This window comes from Gymnoscopelus braueri (genome assembly GCF_963280865.1).
Source record: "Gymnoscopelus braueri genome assembly, chromosome: 5".
NCBI classification, from domain to species: domain Eukaryota; kingdom Metazoa; phylum Chordata; class Actinopteri; order Myctophiformes; family Myctophidae; genus Gymnoscopelus; species Gymnoscopelus braueri.
In genome coordinates, this window is record NC_137606.1 from 8878422 (window position 1) to 8894915 (window position 16494).

At 39.8% G+C, this 16494-nt stretch overlaps 2 protein-coding genes across 4 annotated transcripts in view; both read left to right on the forward strand.

The window, feature by feature from the left end:
• cluha (clustered mitochondria (cluA/CLU1) homolog a) overlaps window positions 1-3052 on the forward strand; it is a 37978-nt gene extending 34926 nt beyond the window's left edge. For all 3 annotated transcript variants that reach the window (XM_080429534.1, XM_080429536.1, XM_080429535.1), the window contains exon 27: window positions 616-3052. In XM_080429534.1, coding sequence (XP_080285660.1) covers window positions 616-745 — 130 coding nt within the window. In that variant the 3' untranslated portion in view covers window positions 746-3052. The remainder of the gene's footprint in view (window positions 1-615) is intronic.
• A 2438-nt stretch (window positions 3053-5490) lies between these two features.
• Window positions 5491-16494, forward strand: part of LOC308084885 (lissencephaly-1 homolog A-like) — a 71031-nt gene continuing 60027 nt past the window's right edge. Inside the window, exon 1 of the mRNA XM_080427847.1 lies at window positions 5491-5648. The gene's annotated coding sequence lies outside the window, so the exon portion shown is untranslated. The remainder of the gene's footprint in view (window positions 5649-16494) is intronic.

Genomic DNA, 16494 nt, shown 5'->3' on the forward strand with positions numbered 1-16494 from the left:
AGATTAAATGTATGGGCTTGAACGGTGAAGAAAACCAGCGCTAACAAAACCTATGACCACTGCTTTGAAAACCAATCCTGATACTGTCCAAATATGAAGGACAGACCTGAAGTCTTTGTATTGGTTCTGCGACGCTATTATTCTTTTTTTAATTTCCGAATTGTTTCAACCCAGTTTTAGCCCATTCACTGAATTTAGATGTCACCGCACGTATCGGTAGGCTGGAGATCTCCGAAGTCTGTCTATGCGAAATTGTACGACAATAGTTAAATAGCTATTAAAAATGTATCTACAAGCTGTGAGCTTGTATATCTGCTACTGCAATTTAATTTTTTTACATTTTAGCCTTTAGTGACATGCCCAAAATCGGGACGCCAGGTTCAAAGAGGTTAAAAGCAATTAATCCTTGTTCAGCAAGTCAATAAAATGTGTTCCAGTTATGACTGAGAATAGTGCTAAAAATATTTTTCAGATGACTGCGAAATCGGTACAGATGACTGTGTTGACGTGCCCACCCACACACATACACATTCACCAGTGTCAGGTGCCATGTGGGAATAAAAAAACAACAACATCCTGATATTGATTTGCTGTATGTGTCCTCCTCTCTTCCAGCCAAAAAGACCTTGAGAATCTGAAGGCAGAGGTTCAAAGACGACAGCAACTGCAGGAGTCGGGGAGAAGTGAAGAGCTCACTGAGGACAGCTCGCTGGAACTGGACGACAAAATCCCCATTGACGACTAATGTCCCTCCGCGTGTAGCTACTTGTCTGTTTAAGGGGGAAGCAGCGCTGCAACGGCCATCTCACTGAGCCTGTGGACCCCAGAACTGAGTTGTCTAAATCAACAATTAAATCGAGGCGGGGGAAAGGAAGGGGGTCGCAGGGCGGTTCAAGAGAATATCTGTAGAATAACTGGTTGGCAGAGAGGTAAAGAAGGAACACGGTTGTCCTACAACGTAGGAAAAGAGAGGAGAGAGTGGGAAATTAAAAGAATATAAAATCCAAGTAATTGTGCAATCTGAAACAAACACACAAAAAAAAACTAAACAAAACCCAGGCCCAAGAAGTTGATGACCGATCGGAATGATTGTCACTTCCTATCTGCTGCTTTAAAGTATGTTTGGCGCGATAAGGGTGAGAGAGGGAGCGAACGCAGCTGTAAAAGGGAGACCAAGGATGACCATGACATTGTATACCAGAGCCTTATCCACTGTTCCACTACCCCCGCCCACCCCCCTACCCCCCCTATTTTCTCACACACACACACACACACACACACCCCTGCCCTCATCTTTAAAGCACTCAGAGCCCAGGACCACATTTTGCCCTTCCACTCCCTAAAGGGTCTCCAAGACACCGGGCCTTAGTCTTTCACTGTGGCTACCCCCCCCCCCCCTCCCCTCCCAAAATTGATGGTGCTTCGGGTTGTCCCACACTCGCACCCTGTCCCAGAACTCAGGGGTAACTTCTAACTGTGCACTAAGACCAAGAGAAGTCACTAAATGATTCGATTTTCGCACGTGGGGGTGGGGTGCTTCAGAATATAAATTACCTTCTCAATCACTGGTTTCCTTGAGCCTCTTCAACAATGACTCATCATGTTAGGTTGTATTTTTTTTTCCTTTTGTCTACATTAATTAATTTAATGAATTGTGTGTGTGTGTGTGTGTGTGTGTGTGTGTGTATGTATATGGTTTGATCCTGGGTGGGTGGCTTGTGTGCACCTATGCTTCGTTTCTGCACACACAAGAAGGTGACAACGTTTGTGAGCTTTTTTTCAACCGATTTGATCATTTGATTTTGTTACACGTTTTAAGTAAATAAAACGGATGATCTTTTTGTAAACATGCACAGGAGGGAGGGAGAAGAAGAAGAAGAAAAAGCCATTTTAAGGTCTGTCAGTTAGCAGTTAATTTAAGCCATGTCTGTTTTATAGAAAATGTATGAAAGTGGAAAAGGTGTATAAATCTATATAGTGTTGGATTCACACAGGTACATGATCATGATGTTAATGGAAAACGCAGATTTAAAAACGTCCAGCTTAGGCTTGAGCAGTAGATTTATCTAAGAAAAAAGGTGTATACTAATATATATCGTCAATGTCGGGTGGAAACCTCATATGTCCAACTGTTACTTTTCAGAATTCTAATTCAAAAACTGCAAAAGTAGCGGATCTACAAGTTCAAAACACAAAAAGTTTCTGCCCGACAGAAACTATAAATATACATATACACACAGTATAATATTAGTAGCTGTGTTCAATCTTCTATTTTTCCACTTTGAAACAATACATGCATGTATGTTTATATGTATGTGTGGCAGTTTGTCTTGGTGTCGTCCAAAACAAAACCTGTTGGCCAGGACTGTGGGATTGTACTGCTGCTGTATAGGTTATAGGTGAGCCATGACTATCCAAATGTTTTATTTTTCTACACATAGTAAAAAACAAAATACATACATAGGATGGCTTTTATTCAAACAACACTCATGGTCTACAATATTGTAAATCTGCTTCTCACCCTTTTAGACAGGATGCTGTAGACTGGCTGCATTGTTGACGTTTGTTGTCATTATTCCAAAAGAGTTTTCCATTGTTTTTGGCCACTTCATCCTCTGGGTTGCAATTATAGCAGAAACCGAGCCAGGAGTGTCTTTTTTTTTTTCTTCAGCAGTATTTAGTGCACTTTCTAGTGCTGTTTGGACATGGAACAGAACAGAAAATGGTACCACCAAAACGTGGCTAAAAGAAGGGCTGCTTCAATGTAATGTACCAAAAAAAAAAAGGACTGATAAAGGTTTTGTGTGCGCCTGTATACATGCAGTGTTCCTCCCTCGCATTGTTTCTAAGTTGTTGCCGTGTCTAAAACGTTATTGTGATTAAAGCAATAGAGATGGTGCTGCAAATTATATTTTTTAGAATTGCAGCTTTTTACTTGCGTGTAAAAGAGATGGACTGATGATGTACTGGATGCATTGCCTCCTTGTAAGAGATTCTTGTGAAAATTAAAAAAACGAAGGCAAGCTCCCATGACTGGGGGAGTGAACAGTTAGTACAGTGATTGTCTTGATGATTCAATTTGATGCATTTATAGCAGATCATGGTGTGTCATTTGTGCCTATTTATGCTTCAGAATGGAAGTGATATTAGTTTGTTAATTGGTGAAAAACCATGGCAAAAAAAAAGGCTTTTCTGGTTTCCTTCCATAATTGTTTTCCCATAAGACAGGTTATTAATTTGTTTTGAGGTGCAGTATATGTCTACATTTTCTATCCAAATACAGGAGGACCTCTTCCTTTTCAGGTCCATTGTACCAGTAATGGCCATGGGGTGGCACACTAGATGCAGTGTCCTTGTTTTTAAAGCAATGGTCTTCTATCTGGCAGGGGTCATTCCTGAACTGGTGTGCAAGAATACACATGGCCTTCAATTAATTTAATTGGAACAATAGGTGGCGAATATGCCTATCCCCTGATTGATTTTGAACAATAAAGGTTACCATTCTACCCTCAAAATGCAAAGGGGAGCTACCTCTTGAATATGTTGACATCCGAGGATAAATCTGTTTAGGGATTTTGACAGACAGTTCATGTTAGAATAAACTAATTAAGACTAACCAAACTTTTTATTTTGCTTAACATTGTGTTCTTTTCATGCGTCATAGAATTTATTTTTCTGTGTTTAATTTGATTGCAATAGTCTTCAGCCATACAGTTAATCATATTTCTGTTATAAATATGATAGATATGCAATGCATACTTGGAGCTGATTTGTAATTAGATGTTCCAGGTTTAGTTAGTTAGTTTAACACATTTGATAACAGATCTGTGGTTTACTTATGAAAGAGGAAGGAAAGGTTACCAATTCAGTTTACTAATAATAATGCAATGCCCCTTTCCCTCTAATTGCATTGAGAATGCACTGAATGTTTTCAAGGACTTAAGTAATACAGAATTGAAGTAAGTGAAATATTTGCCAAATAATATGAACACTAACTTTACAAATATTACTTGTTCATACAGTTGCTGGTTTTCAGATTGGCCTCCTGTCACAAAGCTTCATCCAAACTATTGATAAATGAATGATTGATTAAACTGTTATCCCCCTCTACAAGATTTTAAAAATCTGATATAAGGGACATTTTCTCAGACACTAATGGTCATTTCATAGGAAATTTTGCACAAAAAAAACCCCCACAAGTGGCATCCCACAGTTGAAGTTACTGTACGCACTTTCTACTCCCATTCATCTTGCATTGTTGTATGTGTTACGCTCAAAACGGTGATTGTAGATGAAGGTTTTCTCAACTGCACTACACAGGCCTAGTGTTTGAGTCTGCTTCCCCCTGCTGTGTGGTACCTGTCTGTTGCTCTTTACAAAATAACTATCTAATTATTTTTTTGGTCTGAGTATGTTTTTGTATTAAAATAAACAAAGGAAAACTAACATTTTGGTTTTGACTTTTATCTTAACTGGCTGATCCTTTTAACCTGTGTTTCACTTTCAAATTGTGAATCATTATGGAGCTAAAATTCTACAAGTAAATGCATTCTTGCTTTCATCAGAACACTGAGCACAATAAGCAGTGGTGCCAGAATGCCTTTAAATAACTTATTTGAACACTACATAACTCACACAGCACCCAATGTTCCTCTTTATCTTTTAAGCCAGTGGTTTGGGATAACTTCTAGCCGGTGGAAAAATGTATCTGATTTTGCTGGGGACCCCCTGGAACCCCCTCAAGGACCCACTGGGGTCCCTGGCTGGACCCCACTTTAAGAACCACTTTTTAAAGGCATTTGCTCTGTTGATTTACAGTTCTGAATGAAGGCAAGTCAATTGCCTTGTGCAGTAATCGTAAACGGTGGTATTCATCTCTTAATTACTTATTTCATTTATTTATGATACAATGTTTTTTTTGTTTTTTTGTTTGCCATTATAGTGATAATGGCACATTAACATAAGTGGCACATAAACTTTATAGTTGGCCTATTTAAAGTTGTTTAATAGCTTTATTTCCTTGGAACTCTGGAATTCAAAATTTACTTGAGTAAGTACAAAAGTATTTGCATCAAAATGTACTTAAAGTACCAAAAGTAAAAGTACTCTACGTGACGTTGTGAGCTTGTAGATCTGCTATTTTCAAATGGCCTAAATGTATAAATGTACAAACTAAAGTTTTCAAATAAATGTAGTGGAGTAAAAGTATTTGGATCCGAGAAGTAGTGGAGTAGAATAAAAGTAAAATAATTAGAATTTGGAAATACTCAAGTAAAGTACAAATACCTCAAAATTGTACTCACGTGAAGTACTTAAGTAAAAGTACTTAGTTACTTTCCAACACTTCTTTTTATTAATGGATATATATTTTGATGACGCAACAAGGGCGTGCGCGCGCCACGAAGAGAGCGCGAGCGAGCTCGTGGCGCGCGCCACGACGAGCTCGCTCGCGCTCGTCGTGGCGCGCGTGCCCGATCCCACAGTCTGAATGCGGTAGGCAGAAAAAAAACACACAAGACGTCCGAGTCGGTCACAACAAGCAGAGCAGATTTACACCAGATCACCCTCTTTAGGATCCCTTATTGTCGCGTCCTGGAGGCTCGTGTCGGCGCTTCACAGCTCTGGGGTGATTTAGGACGAACCGGAGGGTGAGTTTGAGTGGTTTTACGAGTCCTAAAGCGTTGTGTTATTGCATAAATGTAGGTTTATAAAATGACGTGATGTGGCTGTAATGTAGATCTGGTCCAGAGCGTTAGTGAGTTCTCTCTAACGCTCTGCCAGGCGCGCTGCTCTGCTCGTAGACCGAACATTACACTACCCGTGCGAGGTCTCCGACTTTAGTTAAAAAACAAACAAATTATTTTGCTACTTGCCGAAACAATGGCAGTTTTGTGTTGTTGAAAGTCTATTCTCTAAGGTGGGAAACCTCTCAGGACCCCACCTTCTCTGTATAATATACTTTTTGGGCAGAAAATAAAATTATTGTATTTACTCCACTGCGCCCTCTACAGATCTGGTCAATGGTAATTTATATTGACCAGATCTGTAGAGGGCGCAGTGGAGTAAATACAGTAATGTCCATCTGGCGGACATATTTTATGTTCTGGCCAAAAAGTGTATTATACAGAGTAGGTGGGGTGCTGAGAGGCTTCCCATCCTGGAGAATAGACTTTCAACAAGACAAAACTGCCTTCGTTTCGGTGAGTAGCGAAATAGTTGTTTGTTTTGACTAAAGACAGAGACCTCTTATGGTAGTGTAATTTTCGGTCTATGAGAATAGTAGAGCGTCAGAGAGAACGCTGTGGACCAGAGCGAGCTGTAATGTTTCTCTACTGGCTGCTGCGCCTCCTTTTTGTCTCAAAATGGCGGCCAGAACTGGACAGGAGTTAAACTCACTACTAGTGTCATAATAATATAAATATAAGCATGTATATGACAACATTAACATGTTTACCACGTTTATATAAAGTGTAATTATATAAAGTGTTTTTAATAGGGCCGAGGAGTCTTTTAGACCGGCTTTTATAGGGGAGAGATGCCATTAAGTGGAACGTGACCTATATTTAGTATTTATTTGTACAGTGGTGTAAAGTAAGTACATTTACTCAAGTACTGTACTTAAGTACAATTTTGAGCTATTTGTACTTTACTGGAGTATTTTGTACTTCTACTCCACTGCACCTCAGAGGCAAATATTGTACTTTTACTCCACTGCAATTATATGAATATAATTTGGATATATTTAGTTACTAGAGACTTTGTAGATTTTGATTATTATTAAAAAAACATACATTAACCACTTCAGCCCTATCTATTTGGCCATTTGAGAATAGCCGATCTACAAGCCCACAATGCGTTTCAAAAATATTTTTTATACATTTGAAACCTTGTGAAATGAGACATTCTGCATAATGAGTACTTTCTACTTTTGGTACTTTAGATACATTTTGATATCAATACTTTTTTACTTTTACCCAAGTAAATTTTGAATTCTGCAGTTTTACTTGTAACAGAGTATTTCTACATTGCAGTATTGATACTTTTACTTAAGTAAAACATTTGAGTACTTTTTCCACCACTTGCTTCTGGTTCTGTTTGGAGAAAGATTCCAGTATCACAGATTTATGTTTAGCTAAAGTTAAAACCTTGAAAGCTAATCTGAAGCCTAGCCAAAAATAGCAGATCTCCAAGCTCACGACAAGAGACGCGTGGTGAGCTTGTAGATCTGCTATTTTCGCATAAAATGTATTTGGCATGAGACTTAGTAGCGCGACCTTGTGTCGCTGGACAGAAAAACTTTCGTGACAAAAATATAAGACAAATGAGATGTGTGTGTGTGTGTGTGTGTGTGTGTATTGCAGTCCTACATGCTACTGTAAACATGACTGCAGATGGATGTAGAATAGTTTGTTGTATCATGATGATGATGACAACTCCAGCTTTGATGTGACATGTTGGTGTCACAGAGCTGCCTGCTTGTCTATCTCTCTCTCCCTGTCTCTCTCTCTCTCTGTCTCTGTGTGTGTGTGTGTGTGTGAGAAGCATTTTCATCATTACTTCAGCTCATGTTCATGTGGTTGGTTGGCTTGTAGGAGGATTTGAAAATCAGGGTGGAGCACGTTGAATACATTCACAGTCCATCAAATATTACTGTATCTCTTGCTTCTCTAGCTCAGGTCCACACTGGACTATCTTTCTTCTATAACCCTGAATATATAGAGCATTTTTACTGCATATTATGTAGTCTATATCCTTCTAAGATGTGTTGACGACCAGCGTCTATTATTTATGACAGAAAACAGAATCCTTGGATCCAATGACTGCTTTATGTATTTTATTATCTTAGAGGCTCAGGCTACGCCTGAAAGGATTATGCTGTACAGTAGCTGATGCAGATACAGTCATGTGATTTTGTTGTTGAAGAGATATTGAAGTCTTGTGAAAAAAAACTTCAGGTAAGATGGGCATTGTAGGTTTTCAGTACCATTCTGGTTGAATAGTAAAGGCTTTGTGACAATTATGTTGTTGGCTAGCTCATATTTTCTGTCTGCACTCTGCCGGTCGCAATAATGTTTGTAAATATATATGTTTATTTGAATAATACATGTTGTTTCCCCTCAAACTCCTTCCTGAGCCAAATGTTTAATATATTTCTTCTGCAGTGTTTGTACTACAGGTGAATTATGTGAACTAATGTCAATCTATACTAAATTAATACAATTATTTAAAGCAAACCTTGTTTGAAAACTCTTTGAAAAATGTCTTAACCAAATGGCATGTAACTGCTTGTAGCCTGCCTAATATGAATTTACGATGTTGTTGTCATTGCCACTTGTCACAATACAAAGACAATGTTCAAAACATTTAACAAAACCAGCATCAAAGACTGAGGAGAATGTTTTGAATGCTCCAAATGTCCTAACAGGGTGCATAAGGTGCCTCCATAATTTGTGTTGCTCTGGCCTGACCTGGATTCTGGCTGCTGTTCAGAAAATAAGTGTTCTTCATGTTCTTGACATGCATGTTTAGTGTTTACCCGTTTATTATCAACAGATGGTTGAACATGCATTCCTAGTCACTCCCAAGATTTAGGGTACCAATATTTTAAATGGGCAATTATGTTGATGGTCGACTTGTGTTAATGTGCTCCAGCAGCTCGATTCCTGCAGTAAATTCAGCCAGTGTCAGTGATGGAAACAACTTGTAACACTAGAAGAGGATGGTTTGTCACTGTGATAGAATTGCTTTGATCAGTGTCACTGTTCGGTAGCACATGAGAAAGATTGACATTTGAAGAATTTATCAACCAGAGAGAGAATAGAAAGCATGCAGTCTGCTGTCAGTGTTTCCTTCATAATGGCACTCTTCTGTTTCCTCTCTATAACATTGTTATGGACTAATTTGGGATATGGTATTATGGTGTTACTGTTATGTTCAAGTGCAGGAATCAATCGTGAATGTGCTGTTTACAAACTGGGGGGGGCAAATAAAGGGGAAGTGGTCTTGTGCCTTTGTAAACTGTGATCCTTTCTACTTTGACTGTGAAATGGTTAGGTTACGGTACAGATGTATGTAAGAGGAGCAGTAGCCTTCACTGCCAACTGTTTTCTGCTGGTGGGTGGGTGTGTCCCTAAAATGCAAGCTGTATTTAAATGTTTAATCCCCCTAAGGCCTAGAAGCACCAACGACATCCAACACCTTTCACCATGCTCTCTTTTGTTTTTCTCTGCACCAATTCAGAAAGCTTGTTAGTGCTACTGGTGGGTTTGAAAATAACAGCCTGTGTTATACAAACGGAAGAATTGATTTTTTTGACAGATCGTTAACCGGTGGCAGCTGAAGGTAATATTTATTAATTGTGAATATACATTTAATATTTCACGCCAGCATGACAACTCCTGTACAGTTAATGCTGGCACACAGAAGCACCTAAATTAACATTAATGTTATTACCTTCAGCTGCTGTTGTGTTTATCCATCTGTGAATAATATCCATGATATGCTTAATCTCCTTTCTGTCAATCTCTGGTGTCACGTGTAACTGATGAAATGATTACTGCATAGTTGCTAGCTCTAGCATGCCACATTCAACAACTCAACTTTTTGACTCACTGCCGTCAATCCCACAATCCTTTCCATGTGATTGCCGCCTGCTTCCTTTGCAAATGAATGGGAACCATTTACAAATCACCTCGCTCTGCCTACATGTATCTGTAGTGTACAATAAGAGTGAGAGGCTATGTCCCATTGCTACTAACACTGTGTCGGGCATAGAGAGGAGCAGATGTCCATGTGATGTTATTCCTCCACCTCTGAGTGGACAGTGCAGCAGAGGCTGACCTTCGAATGCCCTGGCTAGCTGGCTGGCTAGTAGTGACCTGATGCCAGCAGCTGGCTGACCTCAGCCACAGTGTGCAGTTAGATGCTCTTTGTAAATTATGGGACATCATTTACTGTCCCTGTGTCCCATATACTCAAACTGTAACCACTGTTGCCATGACATGAAAACAAATTATTATACGTCAACTGCAAAGTAAATTCTTTGTTGTCTTGCTGGCTACTGGTAATGTAGAGAGCTCAAACCTGCATTTCCTTGAGTTACTGCTGACTTACCAATTTTAATTTGGCTTACAGAGTCAATTGCATGTCTGCATGCAATAGGCTTAATAGCCTTAATGGTGTTGTTGGCTTCTGTCAGTGGTTTGGCATGGATATACCATTTGATATGTTGATCCCTTGAGCCTCCTCCTGAGGCTCCCTCAACCCTCCTCCCAGAGTACTCCCTGGGTAGATCTGGGCTCTGATCTCCTAATCATGCCTCTTCTTTCAAAGGACTCTTGACAGTGGCGATGATATGGTGGCCCGTGATTTTATTGGCCACATGCACTTATCGGTGCAGAAACATGATTGGACTGTGCCATCTGTCAAGTAGGCTCCTTCAATATGCATGGAGGAACAGCCAAGGAGGTTGATCAAACTTTCAGTATTTGCCTCAAAATGGAAGCCTTGCTGGCTGCTGTGTTACGTGCTGCTGCTAGATCCAAGTCATGCAGTGTGAACTGTGAAGGAGGCTATTTTATGTGTTGTAACTGATTATCACAACCCATTTACTTTTGCCTGGCTATATTGTCTTCTCTAATGTAGCAGGTACACTTAAATGAGTTATATAAATATTGACATATTCTCATTTTGAATGTAGTGTTGAACAATTTATGGGAAAATGTCTTTTCTTTTAACCTTGACCCTGCACACACTAGTGCTGCTGCAGGTTTTGGCCATCTGGAAGAAAAACTGGAAGACATCTGATTACAGTAAATAAATACATGGAGGCACAATATTGTCAAATAAAGAAAGGGACGAGAACTCACAGTATTGAGACCTAGACCATTGTTTTGTCCACATTATCACTTAAGGCTTATTGGCCAGCATTACCAAGCTAGATTACCTGATTAAAGAACTGCAGCCTTAATGGCTGGAAAATGCAGATGGGGCCATTGTGAAATTGATTGCATTAGGTGCATTAAAACCTCCTCAAATGATTTCTGCCAGAGCGCCCCTTGTTGCTCTGGAGAAACGTATACAAGCTACAGAATAGCTAGCCATGCATGTTCATTGTTCCGTCTGTACTCTGTATAGGGAGTCACTTTTGCATATTGCATAATTCTACTCATGAATATTTTTTTTAAAAAAATGCCATATATAGCTTACTACAAGTAAGGTAACTTCGCTCAAATATCTTCCAATGAAGATATGTGCATCTGTGTTTTTGTCTGTATGCACAGTTGTACATGTGATATATTTTTGTCCCAGATAACATGGCTAGCCAATCAATGCTTGGATCGTGCTCTCAGTCAGTCTGGAGTGGACTAACAGCTCTGTCTACAGACCGGGCTCTACAGACAGGGCAGCCCTGTGAGCCTAAAAAGAGGCCTAGTTACGGGTTAGAAGTTCAGTCTCTCTTCCTTTGTTCAAAATATTATTTAACTTTTTGGAACTGGACTTGGCATATCCATTGTAATTTAGCTGGATATTTGGAGAGTGTACTTTAGTGTGACCAGAGGACAACTGATTGGACACCTGATCGTGCTGTCTCGCTAATTATTGTATCAATCTTTAATCCAAAACACCTGTGGTTAATAAACTGCACCTAGATTGTGTGATGCTGGTGTTGTGATAGGCAGGTAGGGGTAGGTTCAATTAATCGATAGGGCAATAATCGTATCGTATTCCTTGCCGATAATCGTATCGATACAGAGGCTATCATATCGATATGGCAGGAAATGCTGTGTGTGACGTGGCTTTAAAAAAACTAAACATCGGCATCAGTTTCTGCCCGACAGTGACGATATAACATGATTAAATCTTTTGCGTTTATCCATCAAAACATTATTTATTTGTATTTATTTCTTAGCTTTTTGTTTAAATGTTATCAACTAAGCAGATAATATACAAGCTCACAACGCTTCATTCGTGACGCGTTGTGAGCTTGTAGATCTGCTATTTACTGCGCACGACACCCGCACGCAACTAAGTGTAAGTAGTAGGCTGGAATCGCACATGCAGCAAATTGGCTTTCTGTAATAGTTTGTCTCAGTCTACAAACTTAATTTTAGGTCAAGCCATTTCTTCTTGACTTCATCAATGGTGCGTTTCTCTGCTGTCAGCGATAACAGCATTATTGTGCCATGCTTTAAAAAAAATCAGTTCCAGTCACTCCAGTACTTGCACTTTGAAAATTACATTTCTTTTTTCATCCTTGCGCGACAATAGAACTTTCTATTTCAGAGGTTGAAAGGCTTTTCACCGTGACCTTTATTTGCACACGACACGTGCCTGCCTGCACGCCTTTCATGATGATTGGGCGTCTCTACCTACCTACCTATGCAGACAAACATGAACTTGCATGCACATCCAATTTGGGGGCAATCTGAGGCATGCACAAAATTGAGCCACGGCATGTTTTATGAAACCCACTAAGGCTGCAACAATTGATTATCTTCTTAGCCACTATTCTGTCGATTGCCTTTTCAATGAATGAAATAAAAATTATATCAACAAATCAACTAGATTTTTTAATCTATTATTATACATATAATTAACAACTTAAGCCCTATTTGATACTTCGTTGTACAATGGTGTTGTGCAAATATAGCCGATCTGCAAGCTCAAAAATATTTTATTATTAATTAAATCGATTAGTTCGAATAAATGTTGCGCCCATTAAACCCACATCCGTTTTTCACTCTACACAGTTACCCTAGTCAGGGAGTGTTTCATTTTGTCTGCTGAAGTAAGCCAGGGATTATTAATCAAATTTCTCCAGTCAGGTGACTAGATGTGAAGTCAACGGCAGAAAATAAACTCTTATCTTCCAGGTCACTTGAATTTCCCTTGCTGGAGTCAGTGGCATTTGTATGGTCTGCAGCAGAACACGCCAAGCAAGCATGTTTCGGAATCAGAGGTGACATTCAAGTTTTTGAATGTTTTGTGTGCAACAGCAAATCACAAAATGTTTCACCAAATAATAAAACCTCTATCGATATTGTGATGATTTCTTAGCTTAGCACTGTTGCCTCACAGCAAGAATGCCCCGGGTTTACTTCTTACCCCAGCAGTGGTGGCCTTTCTGTGTGGAGACTGCATGTTATCCATGTATTATCGTTGGATACATGCATCCTAGGTACTCCTGCCAGTGCCCTTGACCAAGGTACTGGCAATACAACTGGAGTTGGTCCCTGAGCACTGCAGGGTGGCTGCTCAGTGCTCACTGCTCCGTAGGATGGGTTAAATGTAAAGGACAAATTTCAATAAAGAAAAATCTAATAAGTAATATACATTTTCTGCAAAGAATTTCAAAAACCTTCAGAAATAGCTACAATAGTTACTATTTGAGCTATTTTTGAAACCTTTGGACAATTTTTAGTATAAAAGTGATTTAAAAATAGGAAAAGGCAACACTTATGCCATATCATGCTATTACGATAGCTAAAATCCCAGACGACATCTAGTCTCATATCACGATATTGATATATAAAAAAATTGCCCATCCGACCTAGACTGAAGCCCTATCTATCATCGTAGTATATGTGCCTGTTGGTGAGATACCACAAAAACTCTCTGATGGCTTACATTTTCACAAGTCTCTGTCTCTTATGCAGAGCCGGTTATTTTTGGCATCTTGACATCCTAAGCTTAATTCATGTTGATGTTGAATGTCAATTAGGTCTTTCATATTCCATATTTCAGTTTTCCCACAGATTTCAGGGCTTTTCTGACAACCGCTCTTGTGAAACGTTTGCTGACACATGACATTCCCCAGATGTTTTCTAACTTGGGGGCTTTCCTGTTTTAGTTGCATGGTTTCGGTCCGGTGTTTTTGCCCCAAATACCATGTGAGTCGATCCATATTTGAAATATTTAGGCCTAGTCCTACTTCTGTGTTATGCTTGGCTACATAAAAACAGGGGCATGTGCACACACACACACACACACACACACACACACACACACACACACACACACACACACACACACACACACACACACAGAGACACACACACCCTCACTCACTCTCCTAACCTCTATGAACAAGGCCCATTAGAATTCCTGGCATGGCCTTCCGCTCTCCCACTGTTAAACTGTCAAAGAGAAAGAAGCTGAGGGCCTTTTTTTTGGGTTGTCCAGTGAATTTTTTTTTGTCTTCATGACTAACGACACTGTAACAGCATTGAAGAACGTCCATGCCAACACTCAAAGCATTCATCGCTATTTCTCAAACGGGCTTCCTCCATTGTGTTGATTCTCGCTGGCAACACAAAGACATGAGAATCGATGGAAGGAAGACACATATCCCCTTTATTAACCATCAATTGGTAGATTTATAGGATGCAACGAGACTACTTCATCCAGCCCAGTGTCCCTGAACATTCTAGACTACTTTTTTTTACTGCTGAGCCAATTACCCTGATTGTATGATGGTGCAAACAGTGAGCCCACTGCTGAAGCGCACAAATAAGATGTGCTGACACAGGCAGGGGGTGTCTTACACACACACACACACACACACACACACAGGGGGTCCTTCCAGTTACCAACAGCACGGAGGGAAATATCAACTTCATAGCAGATTACATCGTTACACCCACAGCCAGCCCGGGTTGAGAAATATGTTGATGTAGATCAAATGCTGTGTACAGAGACTTTGGATGGGGAATGTCAGCAAAAGCCCCTTCACAGCATTAACATTCTGCATTATACCACCACTGCACTCTTGGTCGAAACCAGAATCATTTGACAATGCCTAGTGATCTCTGGTGTGCACTCTGGGCCATATGTATCAAAGTGTGCCCTGCCTGATGCATACGTGTAAAATTGGGCTGTTATCGTTCACTTGCAGAAATGTTACTTGCAGAAATGTACATAGATAAGTGTAATTGATGTGACGTATGCCTTCTGCACATTCAATAAATGGTGATAGTAAATTATTCTTCCCCCTTCTGTGCTGCATTGGTTCATGGCTTCATGCAGTAAATATATCTATGCTATAGCAGTGCCCCAAAGGCAAAGGTCAGCCACTGAAGGAGGAGAGGAGACTGATAAAAGTAATAACAGTATGTGCATCATAATAAGAATACGGGTCGTGTATGGATTATGAGCGTGTCTGGAAAGCACATGACTTGTATCACCATACAGAGAGCGTGATACCCAGACATTCTTTTTCCTTTTTTTTTTTTTTGAAATGTATTGGCACATTAATTCATAATGACTAATGCTGCGTTCACATACTGGCATTTACAAAAGATACTACTCTGTATCTGAAGTTGAAACCAGCTCAACTTTTTTGTAGCTTTGTAGCTGTTGCATCTTTTGTAGCAGCTACAAACGTTGGATGTATCTTAGCATCTTCATGTCGCTGGCTTCCATTGAAAAATAATGGTAGCCTGTATCTTTGTAGCTGCCTGTGTGCACACAGCAAGAGAAATGGCTCTTTCATGTAATTATAATGAGTAATGTAGTAGTGAATTCGTATGTGAGCAGAATACACCAATTTTAATTGCACAAACGTTAATGTTGCAATGACATTTTATTGGACTATTGGACAGACTATTACTCTGAGTGAAATAACGGCAAAGAATATCACATTGATAAATGTCCCTGTATGTATCTCCTCATGGCTTTTGGTCGCCAGAATACACTCTCCCAGGGAGCCTGTGTACAACAACACATCCAGAGTATGGGGAGAGGTGCGCACCGTCTCACGTCACGTTTCCTTTTCATTCATAGCTTATGAGTAGTGGAGTACAGTAGTACACATGCTTGATACATCTCACCTCTGGTGTACACAGACACACCTGTCACCCAGTTACAGAGTCAACCTGTGGCTGCTAGCCACATGTACAGTATGTATTGTAGGACTTTCATGGTCAACGATTTATAAATTAAGATGTTGAATTCCGTGTCTGAATCTGACCAATTATTTTTGCACTAGTGTAGTCAGCGTTTTCATGCAAGCTTCTTGTGGTGGTGCGGATCAGGTTCAATACGTGGTCGTTTTGGATGAGTTATCCCATAAATCTCATTTGGGTGCATGTTTTTGAGATGTGCTCTCATATAGCTCTAAGCTTATTGGATACAACTTTGTCTTGAGGCTCCACAAATGTTTTGTTTACTGACCAAAAACCGAAGGATTTCCAATCCAAACAGGGCTTTCTAGAATAGATCACTCAGAGTACGCTTTTGAAGTTCTCCCCCTCTCTCTCCATGGTAGAGCTGGCTTCAGAAACACTCTGCCATGCTGTTGGTAGTTGAATCATTGGCTCTTTTTATCTCAATGAATAGCTCTGCCCTGCATTTGATTTGGTTTTCACTTTGCTGTGAAATTCCCATGCCCCTCACGTAACCAGCATTATGTATGCAGCCTGATTTCAACAGTGGAGGTGCTATCATTGTCATATATGGGGAAAAATGAAAAACAAAAGGAAGAATAAATGATTT